The sequence below is a fragment of the Paramisgurnus dabryanus genome, chromosome 20, assembly GCF_030506205.2.
Source record: "Paramisgurnus dabryanus chromosome 20, PD_genome_1.1, whole genome shotgun sequence".
Taxonomy (NCBI): Eukaryota; Metazoa; Chordata; class Actinopteri; order Cypriniformes; family Cobitidae; genus Paramisgurnus; species Paramisgurnus dabryanus.
This window is the reverse complement of record NC_133356.1, coordinates 12,883,185-12,903,777: the sequence shown is the minus strand read 5'-3', so window position 1 is coordinate 12,903,777 and position 20,593 is coordinate 12,883,185. Positions and strand designations below refer to the sequence as shown.

Genomic DNA, 20,593 nt, shown 5'->3' with positions numbered 1-20,593 from the left:
CTGTCGCACGTGAGCAGACGAACTGCGCCCTCTAGAGGTAGAAAGAAAGATGCAGACGTGGAAACTTATGCTTTAAAATATTTTTATTGGTAATACACAAACGGACACTACGTTAAGTAAAAACAAAAAGCTATTTTTTCATTAAGTCATGACTTATTCTCAATGATGAACTAATATAGTTCTTATCTGCAACAAGTCGTCAGTACTCGAGTCTCACTGTAGAGGTCAGACTTAGATCTAATTCATACAAACACTAGTGTGTAAAAATACATTTATGATAAATATATGAACATTTCATATAGACTATAAATACAGTCAACAATTGAACATTTAAATTTCACATTTATTACACATTTATAAGTCTTTGAGTTCATTTATGTAAAAAATAAAAAGTCATATTTATAGAGTCATGGCATGAGGGAAAACTAAATGAAACATTTATGCTACTGAGGAGTGGCAGAGAGGACAGAAGCTGAATTGTGTGATCTCCTGCTCCAAAGCACAGTGCTTACAAACACTGCACATCCAGAACTGGAACTCGGATATCACTTTTCCTGTCACTATACAAGTTGGCAACTTGCCTTCTGGCCTGAGAGAGACAGAAAGTGAGCAAGAGAGAGATATACAACTTGAATCAATCAGGTATTTCACAAACATCTGCATTTATTTTCTGTGCTAAATACTAATGAGAGTAGTATGGTATAATGGTTAAAGATAGCGATGTTTTCTAAGCACCTTTATAAAAGTTTTTTGAGAAAAAAACTTCAGGAGAAAAATGGTGATGTGAAATTGACTCACATCACCGTGACCTCACAGCTCTGTCTACCAGCCGTAACGAAGGATACACCTCAGTTACCGTTTAAACGTACTACGAGAGATTATTTCCGTAGTTATACGCTCAGTGTGGTCGTATGGCACATCTGTTTGTAGTTCACTTTTCTTACCCTTCCGTAAGGCTGTCTCGCTGGCTCTGCCGGGTGTCTCGCGGACTGTGTTTAGTAAAGATCTCCAGTGCCAAGTCTTCATAAAGCTGCCTCTGATCTGGAGTCAGCGTTTCCAGTGATTCCAGCTTAATAAAGGCACGTGAGCATGTACCAAATGCGCAGTTGGCAGAGGAGCAGATTGCAAGAAGAGAGTAAATCTCTACAGCTGGGATAATATCCTCATAATCACGGAGATGAAGAGCTAGTAAAAAAAAAACAGTAGTTACAACTATGACGCACACTTGAGAAATAAAAGAAAGATTTTAATAGTTACACTCAAAGAATATTACCCAACAATAACCCATTCATGCCATTTTTGCAGGTGGTTGGGATTTAAACATACTAGACCGTTGTGTAAGCAAAGGTCTTTTGCGATTGTGTATGTTGTGGACCAAAAGTTTTAATGACTTAACTCAGACGAGTGATTTAACACCATGTGTGCGCAAACATGACCAGACATACCATGCATGCATTCACACAGACACAGATTTACAACGGACAGAACATTCACATGGAGATCATTAGTGTTCTCCAAAACACAAGCACAGCATACGTAAGAAATAGTTTACAACGTGCCGTTGAATTATTAGAAAATAATGCACACCCACGGGTCTGTTGAATGCTTAATTCTGATTGGTTGAAAAAATTTCCATGGGTGTTGATTATTTTTCTGCAGACCAATGTCTTGAATGTTTGTCAAATGTCTTAAAATAACCACCTGAGCAATGGTTGTGGTAACCTTTGTATAAGCAGAATATTATTTGAAAATGAATAAACATAAGTATGGATAGGGTGCAGATTAAGGGGGAGTTATTTACTCTTTCAAGTAAATAAGAAAAGTGAAATGTCTGACTAACTGTGCTAGGGTTGGCAAAATATAATAAATTGATACAAAATCCTTTAAAAAAGGAAAGTTACTGTATTATTCACACACTGGGTGTGTACATACTATAGTATTGTGCATCACAAGTTTCACTTTTTTGTGTATGTGTGTGTCACCTGTCCTCATGGCTGCATCCACCTTGCCATCGTACAGCTGTCTCTGAGCAAGCAGGAAGAAATGATAGGCTTCTGCTCCACGCCAGGCGTCATCCAGGATACGGCTGTCTAAAGACGACTCATCCTCCTCTAACAGCCCTGCTAATGCACTGGTAGCCTGAAATAAATCACGTACGCACAAATTACCCACTAGGTTGCAAATGAGCCCTTCATCACAACTGACTTCCTGCCCCACTGATACTCTCAGTCTATGAGTCAAACAGCAGCTGCAGACCGCAGCAAAGTATGGAACTAAACCATCGCTTTTGGGATCTTTGATTAAAGGAAAATAGGAAATCTCAAATAATTCTGAACTATACGGTTAGTCCTTTATTAAATCTAATTTACATGCAGTAAGCAGAATAAAGAAAGTGTTTGAGTGCAAATGAGAATGTTTGGTGAATTAAATTTACCTCCGATTTCTTGCCTTTGGTTTTGCTTTGCTGCGAGCTTTTGATCTGAGTGTGGAAGTTTTCCACCAGCAGGGCGGCGAGCACATAAAGCTTCTTTACTCGCATTGGTCTTGTTCTCTTTTTTACTTCTTCTTCTGCAATCTGACACACACGCAGACACAATATGTGAATTGAACTGGATTTTATTTTAGCACTACTAGCAACACCAAACAGAACTGCAGTCTGTTTGATGAGCCTGAGTGGGCCGGACATAACATTTATTCCTGTAGCTCAGTTGGTAAAGTGGTTTTATAGAAAAGCATATGACAAATGCATAAGTGTAATGTAAATTATTGTTTAATAGCATGGGTTCAAGACAGTTCTCCCAGTTTGTCCCAACAATGGAAGACTGAAAGATTCCCACTGGCATTTTTAAGCTAACAGTCATGCAAACCTTAAACATGAGTTTGGCAGCATCCAAGAAATGGTGGGCTTTCCTGTAAAGCTCCACAGCTTCCAGAGTTTTGTTTTTCTCCAGCAGGTGTGACGCATATTTGGAAAGCAGAGGACCGATCTCCTTCATGCTGTGGTTTTTGGCAAGTTCAACAGCTTTGTTCCACTGAAAAGACAAACACAAGCCATATAAATAATTTTGATACATCATCGTCAAAGCTCCAAACATTTATCCCAAATAAAATGGTTTCATGAGCAGCAGAGCTCCACTCAGACAATGACAGTGGTCAGATAATGACTACTAATGGTTACATCTACATCTGGGACATTAATTAAGACTGATGATGAGCACTCCAATCTCTCATTCAAATTAATTCTCACTGGCAGAAGCATCATTATCTCTCAATAGCCATAAACCCAGAGAATAGCAGTAACTCTAAATGTGAAAAGAGGAAGAAAATAAATATTATTTAAAAAATGCATATTAAATATCATGAAAATCTGACTTTTTCATGTTTAAGTGCTATAACTGTGTCCCCAGTGCTTCTATCAACCTAGAAAATGTAAAAAAGATCATCCCAGTAACTTAGTTTTGGTAAACCATTCTCTGCAAGCATGTGAAAAAATAGGTCATTGAAATTTGGCTCCCCTTGTGATGTCAGAAGGGGATAACACCGCCCCTTAATCTGCACTATTTAACCACAGTACTTCCATTTAATGCAGATATCAGCTCATTTGCATTTTAAAGGACACACACAAAAATGGCACATTTTTGCTCACACCTACAAAGTGGCAATTTTAACATGCTATAATAAATTATCTATATGGTATTTTAAGCTAGAACTTCGTATACATAGACTGGTGGCGATACCAAAGATTTATTTGACATCTTAAAAAAGTCTTGTGAAATGTCCCATTTAATAGATGTTAAAGCTCTGTGTCTTTGTGTGTATATCAAGTTTTGCCTATTATACAGAATTATACAGAAACTGCACTGAGAAATAAGAAAAGTTTTAACCATGTAAATGTGTTTCTGTGTAAACTCTCACCTGGTTTAGATGCACACAGGCATCCACTGCGGCTTTGGGCTGGTTACATTTAAGAAAAGCAATGACTGCTTGCTCACACATTCCCACGGTAACAAACATCTGACCAATGTCCTACACACACACACACACACACACACACACACACACACACACACACAATAAAGCACAGTTCAAAGTCTTAAAAGATTATAAAGAATTGTTGCTCGTTTTGCTGAGAAAGATTTACAAAAGAGAGAGAGAGAGAGAAAACGAGGTCTACTCACTGGTAGCAGTTTATGGTTCTCTGGTAGAGAGTTTGCGAGTCTCTCCAGACCATCGTAGTCCTCCAGCATATAATAACATTCAGCCAGACGCTCCTGATTACGACCCTGCAAGTAATACTGTACTGCATTCAACCTGTGGAGTGCAAAAACAAAATAACTTAAAGTATGCAGCAAGAATCCTTTAAGTAATGTACAGTACACTGAATACAGTGATAATTCCCCAGGGGCATTTGAGACCAAAGTAATGCTGTCATACAGACATACAGTACTTACGGATTCATATGCACCTATTTACACAGAAGTGCATGCATATACATATAGCACTACCATAAAAAGCACTACCATTTCTGTCTGTCTGCAAAGTAATCTCCAATGGCATTGTAGGCCTGCTCCTGTAGAGCATCATCAGAGTCACCTGACCCGGTCTTCAGCAGCTGCAGAACTCTGAACCAATCACCAAGCTTTATCCGCAAACCAATGGCCAAGTCCCTAAAGAAATCAGAAAGATCAATAGAGAGAGCGAGAGAGAAAGATGCATCAATGCATTACTGATGTAATCAAATATGGGTTTTGGCTGCTTGTGCTATTTATTTATTCAAACTAAGCTAATGCAGTAAATAATCTAATTTCAATTTCTAAAAAGAAAGTTAACATAATCAATTTGCATTGGATCTACATTTAAAATCTAGATATACAGAACTTCAGATCTAGATCGACAAATGCTGGTAAATTTATTTTTGCACATAATTTTGTTTAAATCTAACATCATTCATCAATGTTGTTCATTTAGTACTTTTTTGTGGATACTTCTAATTGAATTATGTATGCCAGAAAAACAAATAGCCTGTTTGGTAAAAAGCCAAAAATGGTAAATAGGTTTTTATTACATAATTGTATTATGTTGTAATATAATAGTGCAGAATGGTACTGTTATCAAGTAAACATAACTGAAGCACAAGCAGTGCATGTGGCCTGATATGTTTCATACAGGTGCACGAGTACAGGGTTTAAAGAGCACCTATTTCTTGCTAAAAACGTTATTTTGTTTATTTGGTATAATACAATGTGTTTGTGTGGTTTATGGTTAAGAAACACATTATTTTCCACGTAATTTTCCATTTGAAAAGCGCTGTGTCCCTGATTGGCCAGCTAATCTGTACGTTGTGGTTGGCCTGAATACCTCTGATGTCAGCCGGAAATGTGACACCGCTTACCATGTTTGAAAGATTCACGCACAATGCAATGCTGACACGAGTTTACTTACAGGCTGTGAGTCTGAAGCGGGAGGAATTATGATAATGTCGGTCTTGTCTACATCACCAATCCCAGGAAGTAAACTGTTGCCTACATTTCATGTGTTTGTTGTAGTCCAAGAAAATAGATTTACGTTGGAAACGATAACTCGTGTCATTATTTACTTTGGGGTGTGTACCTTTTGCATATCATTAACCAATGACGAGTATTTCCGGCTTTCCGCAATACTGCTATTATCCACCAGGTGGTTAAAACCTGAAAGTATTACCATAGGGCAAACAGCTGTATGTCCGTGTTAGTTTTGAGGATCACTCAGAATCTGATCTCTATCAAAAGTCCTTCACAAAAATTGCATTTTTTCAGCTTTTTGCTCAAAATTTTGCCTTTTTTGTTTGTTTGAAAGCAGAGGGTCTGTTCTTTCATTTGATGTATTGTATGTTTATATATTTTAAGAAGAACATTTTAATGAAGGCATTAAAGTTTTGTGAAAATCATGAAAAATGCTGGTGCTGGCTGGCACTTTTTTTAAATGCTGGCGGGAAAGAGTTAACATGTACTAATACACACCTACACACCAAAGGAAATGTAAAATCATGAATCAGACCACTGGTGCTCTTTAAATCCTGAACAATTCATTCATTGAATATAGCAGGCATACACAAAAATACAACCAAAATGCATGGGAAAGTTTCAGGTTTTATTTTTAAAGTTTGCCTACTGAAAGAAATTAAATACAGGTTCAGGACATTTGTAATGCAGTACGCATGTGAGAATGTGTACCTGCGGTCCATGTCCAGATACATCCTTTCTGCTTCCTCGAACCTACTGAAGTAAGCCGCCACCTCTGCCTGTTTCATGGCTTCACTTTGCAGATTGCTCAGTCTCTTCACAAATTCAATGCCTTGGTAGTCTTTACAACGCACAAACGCCTGCTCAGCCATCTTCAAATCTAGTTTCTGCAGCGCTGCTTCCGCTAAGAGACGCCTGGAGGTGCACAGATACCATAAACAATACTTAAATTTTCAAATACAGAAGCCTGAAGCATCACAATATTTGATGCTATTATTTACACCATTTTTAATCAGACACATAGGAAATTATTTAACTGGAGTTATGTTCTATTAAGATTTTATTACACTGTAATTTATTACACCGAGAAGTTTAAACTGCACCATAAATAAACAAAAAAATCTTTTAGCTATAAATAAGATCTGTTGTTTTCTAAAACACTTTGTTTTGCTGAGTTAAGTCAGTGGCCTGTGATGGTTAAGAGTCTGTCTGAGATCTTTTCATGTGCTCACAGAAAGCAAACAAGACCCTTGACCTCTGACACGTTGGCATGTTAAGGATGAACACAACCAGACAACAGTGACTCTGAGCTCTCATGCTTGGACACAAACGCACACAAACACAGATGGAGAGAGTTAAGACTTTGCTTGTGGCTCTCGCTTTCTTTGCACTTTAGGTTTCCTACTCAAGTCCTGCAATGACATACCTGTAAAACATCTAGAAGATGCACTTAAAATTAGGCGCATTGCTACTATAACACAAGGGTTTGCCTCTTTTTTGGTGTGGCAGGAGTCCGATCTGAAATTCCTCCTTGTGCTGTGAGAACTGACAGAAGCGCTAAAACTGCAATGGGCTGTTAAATCAATAGAGCCGCTCCAAAACTATCATGCATTACCCCCAGGTAACATCTCTCTCTCATCTCTGTCTGAGCTGACGATTTATTTTTTAAAAATGGACATTACCATTAATATTTGCCCACTAAAGTGTCTTTTTAGGTTACTCCAGAAGTTAGCTTGCTGTCGAGCTGGCTTTATCTTGTACCCAGCATCATCATTCAGACCATAAAACTGTACCTCACATTTTTATCTGACTGTAAAACACTTTCCACTGCCTCGCCGAAAAAACACACACAGTATATAGTATAGCACTCTACCGTACTGCTTTAACTATACTTTCATTCATATATTCCCCATGTGTGCATGTATGCTAAGATAAATATTTAAATCGCTCCATTTGATTTGTGGAATGAGTGCATTTCTCTCACCAGAGACGGGGATGGGGATTGTCCTCAATAAACTGGGAAGCGTCTTCTATTCCAACCTTCTCGATCAGAGCCCTGCTGTCCCTCAATGAACGGATCTCGAAGTTCATCAAATAATCTTTATTTGGGACCTCTGGATCCTTGAAACACAGACATGGTTACGAGTTGTGATTTCCAGGCTAATTTTAACTCTTTCCCCGCCATTGACAAGTTATCTCGTCAATTAAGAGAAAACATTTGCTTAAAAAATAACGTGTTCCTGATGAATTTTTATGTTATTCTGTAATACTGCAATTATCCATTAGATGGCACTAACCCAATTATGAAAAAAATGAAGCCAAAATGTTATTTACTAATTTTAAACTCTGTTTATGTTTTGATAATCGTTCTGAATCTGATCTCTAACAAAATTTCTTCACAAAAATGCAATTATTTTAGCTTTTTGCTAAAAAAAAATTTTTTTAACGAAATATACCCATATGTAAGAGTTTATAAGCAAATATAGAAACAATATAGATAGGATGAAACTTTTTTTTTACTTTTGTTTGTTTGTTTGCTTGTTTATTGTTTGTTTGTTTGTTTGATAATTGTATGTTTATATATTTTTAGAAGAACATTTTCCTGGAAGGCATTATGTGAAACTTTTGTAAAAATCACAAAAATGCTGGCAGGCAACTTCTCAAAAAAATGGCTGGCGGGGAATGAGTTAACAGATACTGTAGATTAGGACAGATCTTATAATAGCCATTAGCAATGCAATGACTGCATTAAGTTCAACCACACTTTTTATAATGTAAGGATATATGTAAGGAGTTTTTAAATTAATATTATAAATTTCACTAACAACCAGTAAGTTCTCAACTGAAATATATAATTTGTAGTGCTGGGCAAAGATTTATTCGCGATTAATCGCATACAAAATAAAAGTGCATTTTTGACTAATATATGTGAGTGTACTGTGTGTAATTATGATGTATATTTAAACACACACACATATATGCATTTCAGAACATTTGCATTTATATATCCATTTTTATTGTAAATAAAGAATATAGAAAAATATAAATATATAAATATATATAAATATATAAACACACACATGTAAATGTTTCTTAAATACAAACATGAATGTGTGTGTATTTATATACATAATAATTACACACAGCACACACTCATATATTATGCAAAAAATCACTTTTATTTTGTATGCGATTAATCGCGATTAGTCTTTGCCCAGCACTAAAGCAAGGCACACTTTGAAAATCTGACATTTCATTGAAGAGTGACAGAAAACCAACCCTCATAATCTCATCCAAAAGAACAGACTTGATTTCCAGATCCTCAAAGTGGCAAATGAAACCAGATGTTTGAATCGGCTCCTGTGTTCAAAACAAAACAAAAATATTGTCTGGAGGGAATTCTGACATTATAACTGCTCCAAATGAATCTGCAAATCAAAAAACGCAGATGGCTTGTCCATGTATTGAGGATGCCCAATGAAAGACCACCCAGTTGCCTTGAGATGGACCCCAATTGGGAAAAGAAAAAGGGGCAGACCAAAGAACACCTGGTGTAGGACAGTAATGATGGAGCTGAAGGGGATGGGTCTTTCCTGGGACGAAGCACAGGCCAAAGCACGAGACAGGGTTCAGTGGCAGTGTATGATTTCAGCCTTATGCCCCAACTGGGACGCAGAGGATAATTAAAAAGTAAGTAAAATTAACTACAGAATCAGATTATTTTATCAAAGTTTAATTTCTATCTGAATACATTGTGGCTGCAGTGTACAATACTGTATGTAAGCAGGTCCTGTAAGCCACACTGCACCTGCATGTGTGTAAAGGAAAAGCTCTCTTGAGACTCTTTTGTAGGTGGTCTGATTTACAAGCCATGTGCTCCATTATTTACTGAGGTTAGGGTGTTTATTTGAGGAAGACACCACTTCCTATATCCTACATACGTGTATATACAGTAACTCTAAGAGACACAGGCCATCCATCCCAATTCATGTTCCCATAGCAAAAACAGTACATACTTTTAGAACATACTAAAACTGGGCTGCAGCAAGTGGCGCCATCTTTAATTGCTTATTTTCTCCATTTCGTTTTTCTTCATATAACTTTCTTCTCATAAAAATCACAATGGATATAGTGTGTTATTGTCACATACTGGACACTTTCACACTTAACAGGCACCCATAAATGTATTTTTTCAGGAATGACCCTACAACCTGGTTGCCGTGATTGTTCTCTGTTCACAGAAAATGTGTAATTGTTACCTCAGGGTCCAGGTTTCTGAAGACATACATTCGGGTTTTCTCCATCATTGAAAACAGATCTGGGTTGTCTACGGCCCATTTCATATCCCAGACATCTTTGCGTTCGAATTTAGATGGGTCTCCGGCTGTCGATCCGCTGTCTGCATCCCCTGATGACCCCCGCGTCTCCACATCCAAAAATTTCAACAGGCCAGTTATGTCTATAATAGCCAGACGGCTAAAAACAGAAGATGACTGTCTTAAAACTGCACAATGTGACATTTAAACAACAAGGAAAGTTTTTGTCCACACAGAACAATCAGAACAGTACAGGCAGCCGAGAAAAGTAGTTTTTCTTGTCACAGCCAGTTGTAACAAAAACTCTTTGTCTTGTCCCAAACTTTGTGGGACATGGTGTAACAACACATAAGCCTATAAGGTCTGGGGATTTCTGAAACAGAAAGAGAAATAAAATAAGGATAGCAACCAAGAGAGAGAAAGAGATCAGACCTGGAGTTACAATTGAGAGACAGCTGATATGGTCTGGACGTGAGGGAGTATTTTTGAAGGAGGCTGATGTTGGGCAGGCTGTACCTCTGCAAAGTACCAGACTCGCGACCCTGTGGAGTGTGGACATCACAGACACAAATCAATCACACAAAGGATTTGGGCTGAGAAAGCCTGTGTGTCCTGTCTGTAAATCAGACGTACCACTATAAGCATCCTGTCTGATGCGGTGATGCAGCAGATCGGATCTCTGGTGGCCTGAAACAAATAAAAAAAGTTGGGTTCTTAAATAATATAGTTTCTCTAAAGTGTCCTCAAAAGTTAGAAACACAAACAGAAGAAACATAAATACATTATAAACAGGGTTGAGGTGTTTGACAGGGCCATAGGTGTATGTGTAATGAGTATACTTACTGTGAAGGCTTTGGCAAAGTTAAGTGTCCCATCCGACGGTCCGCTTGGACTGTCGTCAATGTGATAAATCCTACAAAATAGAGAGAAAGAGAGAGAGAGAGAAAGTGGGAGAAAAGTTAAGAGAGAGTGAAAAGAGACATTATGTAAATAAAATGATATAGTGAGTCTTTTTCTATTACATAGCAGAATACTAGGTCAACTTCTCATTTATGTGGGTCACAGCAATTCATCACACAAGCATAAACGAAACCTTTGAAAAGCGCTGTCGCCAACGAACGTTCCCTCACACTGCATCGACAGACGAACAGGCAGACGGGCCACAGCCCACAGACTGTATGCATCACATAACACTAACTAGACAAACGTTGAATGTTGGCTTACTTTTACTAGAGGTTTAAAAGTTATGTAGACCTTGTACTGGCAGTGTAGTTGAAATTAAAATATATTTGAAAAGTTTAAAGATTATAGGTTTCCAATATGTTCTGGGTGGTTGGTTGCTAGGGTGATTTTTTTTTATGAACTACGGGATCATCGACCGTTATATTCAGGAAAAGTCACTGGTAACCTTTGACTCCCACCTCTCTCGACCTTCCTTTCTGGTTTTGGCAACCTGGTTGATTTCAAGAGCGGTGAGTTTCTTGGCCACACGATACTGCCAAACGTAAAATGCCTCTTTAGATGCAGCGATCACATGTGTCTTCGTCATGGTGATAAACAAGGGGTCTGTGATAGAGAGAAATAGTGCAAGAACTAAATGGTGGTGTTCTTCAAAATCCAAATTTAACAGAATTTAGAAAGTCAGTGTGAATACTGTAAGATCTATTCAGGGTAATGGGACATTCTTAGCAAAACCTTGTAATTTATTTGATTTTCCAGCAAAATAAATCAGTCTGCACTTGACGCGATGAGTCATGTATTTCAATGGGACGCTTTAGTTCAGTGGTCTTCAACGTGGTTCCTGGGGGTCTTTGAGTTGCCCGCCAAAGCAATTTTATTATTTATTAATTACATATTTTATATTAGCTTGGCTTCTTTTATGGGTGATTCTCGCGAAATTAGACTTATGAGGTGTCATGAAACATTTTGATAAAAAAAGTAAATGCAAAGTAAAAGTATCAAAATAAGAAGCATACAGTTACAAACATCTCTTTATGTACTACTTTGCACATGATTTCAAATGACATCAAACAAACCAATTTTCATTACCGCAACGTGTCCATGACTGAATTTGGGTTCTTTCACATGGAAATATTTATAATTAAAAAATCTAAAAAATAAAATAAAAAGCTTCAGTGCATGTTATACTATAAACATTTACAGTAAAGAAAAATGTGGTATTGGTGATCATTGGTAAATGTAGAGACAAAAATAAGAAGGAATATAAATGTGTCCAAGACCAATTTTCTCATCATCTGCAACAATTTTCAATCATTTGTTGGAAGGGACATAATTGACTGTGACACTTAAGATGGCTACCAGGTAAGCAGTTATTATTTTTTCTCTTCAGATAAAAGTTGAAATTTTGTTTATCAACTTTTTAGTTCTCATTACCGAAACATGAGTTTGTAAATGCATATATTTAATGTAATATCATGTTGCGGTAATGATCATTTTTGATAATGATAATCTAAAAAAAATGTAAATAATTCTATAGGAAATATTTTGTAAATCCTCTAAAAATAATGGTTATAGTAAGTTCAGACCTTAATCATATTATGTGCACAAAAAATTGGCTTTAAGGGCTTTTTAAAAAATCTGATGCTGGACACCTTCTAAGTCTGGATTTCGTGAGAATCACCCTTGTGTTTTAACATTTTAAACAATGATAAAACATATTAAACAAGTAAAATAAAATCAACAAGTAAAACAAAAAAAGTTTTAAGTAGACTATCAAAAAAGTAGCCCTCGAGATTTATTCATTGTGGTAGCCCTTGCTCTTCAAAAAATTTGGAGACCCCTTGCTCTATATTCTGCTGTCTGTCTGTATATGTGTGCTGTGGTTCAGGCTCTGGAATCTGTCCACAGATACATCAGAGTGAACATCTCTTCCTCCCACAGATCTGTTCTCCCAACCAGGGGAGGAATTTAGCAGGATGTCTTTGAGAGTGAGAGGGAAAAACTGGGATTCCCACCACAGATTTCACACTGTGAAAACGACTTCATCATTACAACCACAAGCCATCTGTGTGCTTATCACTGATAGAGAGAATTAATACACAACACAAAAAAGCTGGTGGCCTTATTAAAACAATGGTGAAATAGTAATAGGAAAAATAAATGATTTTGACTGGCCAATCACAGCAAACTGTGGTAAAATGTTTTTGGTGCAATGTCTGAAAAAGCTATATAATTTAACCATTTTCAAAGTGACCAATTTTATAAATAGCTGTGTGAGTCTCAAATTTGGCATACATTTTATATTTGTACTTAATAAAGTAATAAAGTTTAAATCAACATTTCATCAATTTTTGCATTTATTGATTCGATAAGTATCCAAATCCAAAATAAGTATCTAAAAGGCCGGGATTGTGATTATCCTGGCCAGCATTTATTTAGTGATATTGTCATATGATAATCATCAATAACCTTTTTGTGTCTTGTTACTCACCTATGTCAATATATTTGGAGTCCTGTGGGGTTCCAATGGAGTTACACAATACCAGAACATACTACAAAGAAAGAACAAAGATTTCTCTTTACTCCAGGCCAAGATTTACACTAGTCGGAATTAGGTAAATATCTGAGAGGGTCTTTTTGCAGATGTTTATAATACCTTTCTCCTCTCAGACTGATCCATTGGGGGCTTTTGATAGGACAGCTCATTAAATGCCTGTGGTAAAGTGGTTGCATCTGGCTCTTTAGAAAAGCTTTTTTCAAAGTTTAATAATCTCAAAGTTGTATTTTACCAATGAGATTCTACATTTAAATACAGTATTCTGCTTTAGCTAGGGCAGGACAAGCTGCATTTTTCTGTATGCAGTAACATTGGTTAAAATTTGACTCTTTGCTAGTGGGGATCTACAGTATAAGCATTTAAATGCAGCTGTTCTATTTGCACAGAGCCTGTTATTATTGGTAAGTCTGTTTTGTCCTTCATTATAAAACAACTTCAATATATTACATTTCCAATTTTCTGCAAAAATCTTCTTTATACTATATTAGATTTTAAAGGTGTTTTTACCGTAGCTAATCCAGCCTCGGCCTCTGTATCCTCCTGTTTATGATGATAAAAAATGATAATACATGAGTACAATTTTATGAGATCCTATCTCAAACAGATTTTCCAGATCGATTCGATTTCGATTCACAAGCTATCAAATCGATTAGATTTCGATTCTCGATTCATTTTCGATTCCGGTTCTTGGCCCGGTTTTTATACTTGATTCTCGATTCAACTCAATGAATATAGATTTAATACAAATACTATATTAATAAAAAGAACAGTGAACTGCAGGTTACAAGTGGGTAATTAATAAAATCGATGAAGCACCTGAAACCGCCATTTTAAGCACTGAATGAATGAATGACAGGTTCGCCTCTCGCTCCTTGATAACATGATCACGCAAGGCAAAAAAGAGGGTGACATCTACTGAAGAAGACTAGTAATTCGATTAACGTTAATCTTTCGTTCAATGTTTGCAGAAATAAATATGAAAGAAAAAAAATCGATTCTGCTCTTTGAGAATCGATTCTGAATCGACCAGGTTTTAAAAAACGATTAATCGGAAAATCAATTTTTTTGCCCAGCCCTATTTTCCAGACTATAAGTCGCAATTTTTTCATAGTTTGGCGGGTCCTGGAACTTATAGTCAGGTGCGACTTATATGTCAAAATTATTTCATATGGACCAAGAGAAACCATAACCGTCTACAGCCGCAAAAGTCCGCTCTATGCTTCTCCTTTATTTATGTAATTCAATTGATTCAGTGATGCGGAATGACTTTGGGATCTTTTTGAACTTGATTTGACTTGTCATGTTAATTTAGCCTATTCAGCCTCCCAGGTTTATTCTGTATGCTATTGTGTATTGTGTAAATAACTGTTTTTGTTACATTAACATGTATGGACACCTATTTAGCCTGCTGTTCTGTGCTATTGTTTAGTTGAATAACTTGCCTTTCCAGAGTAAATGTCTGTTCTTCGGCTTGGATTTAGTGAAATCATTTTCTAAATAAACGCGACATATAGTCCACTGCGACTTTTTTTCTCTCTTCAAAATGCATTTTTGACCGATGCACTTATACTCCGGAGCGACTTATAGTCCAGAAAATACGGTAACTTACTTCTATTGAAACACAGAATAGTGTCAAAACAGTATGTAGACGCACCATACATAGTCCATGTCACTCATACACAGCATGTTTTTTAAACCATGCAATAACATTGCAGGCATAAATATACATATTGTATATGGATCATTTTGTGTGGATATTTGTAAGTTTGAACGTTTCATTGTAAATAATTGGATCATGTTCAAATGACATCGGGGAAGTTATGATTTTTAACCTTAAAGTGACACCATGTAATTTTTCAACCTTCATAATACATTTTCAAGACCCTTGTGATAGTACATCGACTTTAAATAGGTTGAATGACATGTCTACCATAGCCTGACGGGGTCTGTATCACTTTTACTCGTATTTTAAAACTTAGGGTTTCTGGTAGTAACCAGAGCACAAAAAAAAACTACAAAATTCGACTGCTTTACGGCATACGTCACTTCCTCCACACAATTTGTTTTTAACGTGAATTTTGCTGGAGGCTACTTAAGGAGTGTAGAGAGCAGTTTCTAATATGTGACTCTGTGGCACAGTCTTTAGTGTCACAGACCTATGACACGGGCGACCCGGGTTCGATTCCCCTTTAAGGCAATTTTTTATATAAACTGTTGATTCATACATAAATGCGATGTTCTTTATAAATTACGGCGATTATATTGCATATAGTTCCCTGTATTCAGATGCTGTGTTCACGTATTTACCTTTCTTTTTACTGTGTCTATGATATTTACATTACAATCCAGGATGCTATAGCACTCAAACTTGCTCACAGTGTAAAACCAAACCCTATTCATTCACCAATCAGATCCGAGCGTTTCTCTCTTCTCTCTTCCTCATTTGCTGCGTTCCGCTGTCACTCGCGTGACGTATTAAAAAGCGGCAGACCTAAACGCATCGGTTTACTTGGATTTGGAGCGATTTTCACACAAAAAAGAGGAATAACGAGCGCCATTGCGGAAAATCCTGGTGGCGAGGGAGAGAGAGAGGATGCAACAATATTTGTTTGGAAAAAGGCAAGGAAATACGTCTGGTCGTTTCTGAATTGGAAGGCTGCAGCCTCCGGAGGTCAAATATGCAGGCTGCACACGTCGTCAAGCCTGGGTTATTAAGGTAAACTGAGCATTACATTCGCAGGTCATAAGCATACTGCAACAATTTACGATTAACTAAGTATAATAGTCAACTTTGTAATTGTTAATATTGTGAAATAAGACAGTCTTGATGACGTATTAGAAATACGACATCCGGAGGCTGCAACCTTCAGATTGAGAAATGGCTTCTGCCACGACGAGTTCCTCATCAGAAAGTTGTAACATGACTGCGTTTCTCCCTGTTGTCTCAAAATGTTGATCGTTTAGCATTTTAAATGTTTAGTTTTTAGTTTAGTTTTAAGGTTGGCCAGTTCCTTTCCTTTGCGACAGTGCTGCGGCGCTTGTGGGCTCTAGGGGCGCTAGAAGTGAAAAATACGTGTCTAGCACCCCCTAGTGGCCAAAAGTTTCATGGTGTCCCTTTAAACACACAAAAACAACACCCTTAAAACAACTTGATCAGAGAAACTGAATGTACACCTAGCAGATCTCCTCTGTTGTTATTGTTTGTGTACCTGTGGGTGTGTGTCATCTGCTTTGGTGGCAAGGATGCAGAAATCTCCACATGTAGTGATGGACATGAGACTCTTGACGTATTTGACAAACTTCTCATTATTCTTAGTATCCCAGAAGACCACACTGTACTCCAGCCTGTCTGGACGTGTGTATGCATACACCACAGTATTACTGCAGTAACCCCACTACAGAAAGAGAGGAACAGATCAGACACACTCAATTGAATTCAATTAAAGCCGATTAATATTTCTTGATATGTTTGAGAAGGTTTGGATGGGTCACTGGCATATAAGATTGTGTTTATTTGAGCAGATAGGACATTGCACTGGCATTATGGTGATCTGCAAACTGACAATGATGTGACCGTTATCCGATTAGATCCACACATGTTCTCATTGTACACATCTTCTGCCCTAGGGTAAATGAATTTAGTAAACCCTAATAAAGCTAATATACCTTGTAATCTGGTCGAATGATGGCAAAGTATATATAGGAATCTACAGCCAAGCCAATTCGAAGTCCTCTGCCTTCCCATGACACAGAATTCATCTGCTTGCCTGGAACCTTCAGAGTCCGCAAGTGCTGGACACATAATGATATAACACGATTAATGCATCAATGATATGACATCATGCTAGTATGTAAAATAACCAGTATTAGGGTTTTTATGACCTCTATGCAAGGGTACCCTTACCTCTCCAAATGGTGTGTAGAAGTGAACAACATTTATCTCCTTATCTGTTCCACTGTTCCTGATGGATCCTGCTATAGCCAGAACACTGCCACAGTGATTCCACTGGATACTGGTCACATGCCACATACCCGTCTCAATAACCACAGGATCTACACACATCATCAACCAGAAATTTCATTGTAGGTTTATTTCTTGCTCTCTGTCAACTCTGTACTGACATTCTGTACGTTCAAGAAAAAAAACATGAAAAATTTAAAATGCACATTTTGCTTACTGTCATCACTCTCGTGCCGCATGACTTGGCAGTACCCGTTGGTAAAACAAATAGCCAGGCAGGGGCAGTCTGGCTCCAGATACCCCTGTGTGCCCGAGTACCAATGAATACTTGCTATACTGAGGGCACCTGTTACATTCGCCAAACAACTTATGGTCATCTTCATCTGGGCACAAGCAAACAAAACAAAATGAGGAAACATGCGTATTAATTGCAGTGTTCAGACTAACTGTGAAAGTGAAAAGCTACAATATTCCAGCTAGCTGAGAAAACACTTCTAATAAAAGCACTCACAATGAAGTTTCCCTGGTTGTCGTAGATGTGGATCTCTCCATTGGCCATCCCGAACAGTAGGATCTTACTGTCTGGCGACCAAGCCACATGTGCGAGCTGAGTCCCCTTTAGTTCTTTACCCCAGATCCTGTTTCCTGTTAACAGAAATAAATGCACAAGAACCAAATCTTTGAACTGGGTAAGAGAATGAAAAACCATTTTTACCTTGTCTTTGTTGAATAATGGTAGTCTACCCGCATTCACGAACATACAAAAAGTGCCAGACATGCTAAACATCTCAGTCTCATAGAAATTCCTCTTTTAGAAATGTCAGCCAGAAAACGGCCCAATCTGAAAAACTGATGCTTATGACATCACAGGCATCTCACTGCCCCTCCACTTTAAAATAATTGGCTACATTTTTTGAGTGGCAGCAAAGTCAGCCAATCAGTAATGAGATTGCAAGTTAAGCCAGTAGGGGGAGCCAAATAGGTGCAAAACCACTTGTTTAAAATCCCCCACCCTAATAGAGCTATCTGAGAGAGGTCTTTAGGAAGCTTCTAAGGCATTACAGACCCAAACAAAAAAATTTTTTGTCTACATGTCACATCACAGAACAAGGATAAATACCCTGTTCAATCATTCTATGTCACCTTTAAAACAAATATTAGTATGGAAGTCAATAGGTACCGTCAACTGTTTGCTTTATCAGATTTGAAATATATTTGTGCTCACCGTCCACCGAGCCCACAATCACAGCACCATCCTCATACACGATGCAGATCTTCAGACCATCAGCATTCCAGCTCATGCTCCGAACCACAGATTTATTCCTGTTATTAATCATCTCCTCATACCACATACCTGTTTGACACACAAAGTCACAAAAAACAGAGGCCAATGTTTTAAATTCACATAAAATGTGTTAAAAAAAAAAAAATCTGTCTTAATAGTTGGTTATGGAGCTGGGTACCTTTATAAAGCATCCAAACGATAATGAGTCCATTCTGGTCACTGGTGGTCAATTTCTGGTACTGTTCATTCCATGTCACAACTTGCACTGCACCTGCACAACCAACCGAAGTTTTCACAATTACAATACACAAACAATATATGCAGAAACTCATGCACTATGCATGCACAGATACAGGACTGGATGTCAAACGTAATCTTCATTCTTACCACTGTGGCCTTCCATTGTCTGATTCATAGAGAGGTTACTGGGAGCAGCCAGGCCTTTTAATTTGGCATCATCTAAGACACACACAGATGATTTTAAAGCTATACATACAGCATTACTTCATCTGTGAAACATTTGTTTATTATTGGTTGTAGAATGAATTAAAATTCATATGGAATGTATATTTATAGAGATTTTAAACAAATAAGACAGATTATGACAAAATCAGACACTGATAGATGACTAAAGATAAAAGCGGGTAAAGATTTTGCATGTGTGTTGCCCTACCTGTGTAAGTTTCAAGCTTGAGCACTTTTAACAGGCCATCCTCTCCTCCACAAGCTATGAAACCCTGATCTTTATTCCAGGAGACACACTTTAAAATCGTATTGCTTGGAATGGCAATCTGAGGAAACATATAAAGCCATGAAAACAGCTCATTTATGCAGAGACAGCTGTCACTGTCAGTAAAGAAAAAGCTTTGTAGGAATAGTAACTGAATATTGATAACGTTAGACTACAGAGAGAGCAAACAGTCAAATTTATAAGTGAGTATGCGGAGTATGTCGCACTTACCTTCTTACTGAGATATATAAACATATTTGCCTTAGCTTAGCCTCCTAGCTTGTCGCAAAGTTTATTGCAACGATGTTTCTTGTCTTTGGAACGATAATGTTTTATTTTTGTTGCGACGACTTTGGGTGACTTATGTACTGTTATCCCTAAAGTAAAATCGAATATGAAACCCGCGTTTCAAAGCATTTGAAAGAGCTTTGTCTTTTCATGCATTTATTCTGCTTCTGTAAAACGGTTTGCTTGGTTTCTAGGTAACCAGAATCCGGAAATGGCGTAACTCTCGTGGTGTCATGGTATTTGTAGTCCGATTAACAATATGCGGTTCATTTATAAAACTTTATAAAACACTCAGTAAAACATAAGTTAAATAAATTTAAATTAACTTAGGGCTTAACAAATAACATAAACTGAACAGAAAATAATTCATAGTCCTATTTTATTATACACACAGTATAATACTCCTTACTTTATAAAACAAACATATGTTATTTATATGTTATAATTTGTTTTAAATATATTTGTGTCATCATTTTGCTGATTTACAGTAGTACTGTATATAAATCACTGTGAAAAGTAATTATTTTCCTTAATAATGTGAAATCATAAGTCAGGAAATAATTTTCAGGATATTTTATTTGTTCATATACATTTGTGCAGACATCCAAAACAGACAATAACATAAAAATGAATTATACCGTATGTATACACTTTACACATTAATTTTCATTGTAAAACAAACTTTAACAAGTTTACATGTTTTACATGTCTACTTTTTTAAAACAAATGGATATTTGTTTGGCAAAACAACAACTTAACCAGTGCTTTTGTCAGAATATCTAAATATAACTGATCATATTAAAATCTAATATAAATGTACTTACAATGCTCACAATTTAATACAGAATTAAAGGCGGGGTGAGTGATTTTTGAAAAAGGTAAAGGTAGTCGGCCAACTATCAAAACACACTTGTAGCCAATAAGCAGTAAGGGGCGTGTCTACTAACCAACATCGTTGCCTGGGTTGCGTATGTGTGGGCCGGGTCTATCAAATG

General features: G+C 37.1%; 1 protein-coding gene across 2 annotated transcripts; it reads right to left on the bottom strand.

Annotated features, from left to right (window-relative positions):
* Window positions 1-92: 92 nt before the first annotated feature.
* wdr35 (WD repeat domain 35) lies at window positions 93-19,787 on the bottom strand. Of its 2 annotated transcripts, XM_065296489.1 has the most exons (29): window positions 19,542-19,787; window positions 19,254-19,371; window positions 18,968-19,039; window positions 18,759-18,851; window positions 18,521-18,649; window positions 17,807-17,940; window positions 17,513-17,678; window positions 17,239-17,387; window positions 17,001-17,126; window positions 16,544-16,729; window positions 13,842-13,874; window positions 13,434-13,490; window positions 13,269-13,329; window positions 11,239-11,383; window positions 10,661-10,730; window positions 10,451-10,504; window positions 10,250-10,359; window positions 9,761-9,977; window positions 8,781-8,861; window positions 7,486-7,622; window positions 6,213-6,416; window positions 4,521-4,667; window positions 4,179-4,311; window positions 3,916-4,026; window positions 2,868-3,032; window positions 2,435-2,575; window positions 1,983-2,139; window positions 945-1,185; window positions 93-589 (listed from the first exon to the last, which is right to left on the bottom strand). In XM_065296489.1, exons 1-29 carry the CDS (start codon window positions 19,563-19,565, stop codon window positions 439-441), a joined length of 3,612 nt encoding a protein of 1,203 aa, XP_065152561.1. In that variant the 5' UTR covers window positions 19,566-19,787; the 3' UTR covers window positions 93-438. The 2 variants fall into 2 exon arrangements, with proteins under 2 accessions (XP_065152561.1, XP_065152562.1); XM_065296490.1 differs by lacking the exon at window positions 13,434-13,490.
* Between the last annotated feature and the right edge of the window lie 806 nt (window positions 19,788-20,593).

Excerpts from the sequence above, each read along its gene's own strand:
- wdr35 (XM_065296489.1), bottom strand. The coding sequence starts at position 19,565 with ATGTTTATATATCTCAGTAAGAAG. Across the intron at positions 2,576-2,867 it reads CTGCCAAACTCATGTTTAAG|ATTGCAGAAGAAGAAGTAAA; the intron begins GTTTGCATGACT and ends CGTGTGTGTCAG. Across the intron at positions 1,186-1,982 it reads GGATGCAGCCATGAGGACAG|CTCTTCATCTCCGTGATTAT; the intron begins GTGACACACACA and ends TTTTTTTACTAG.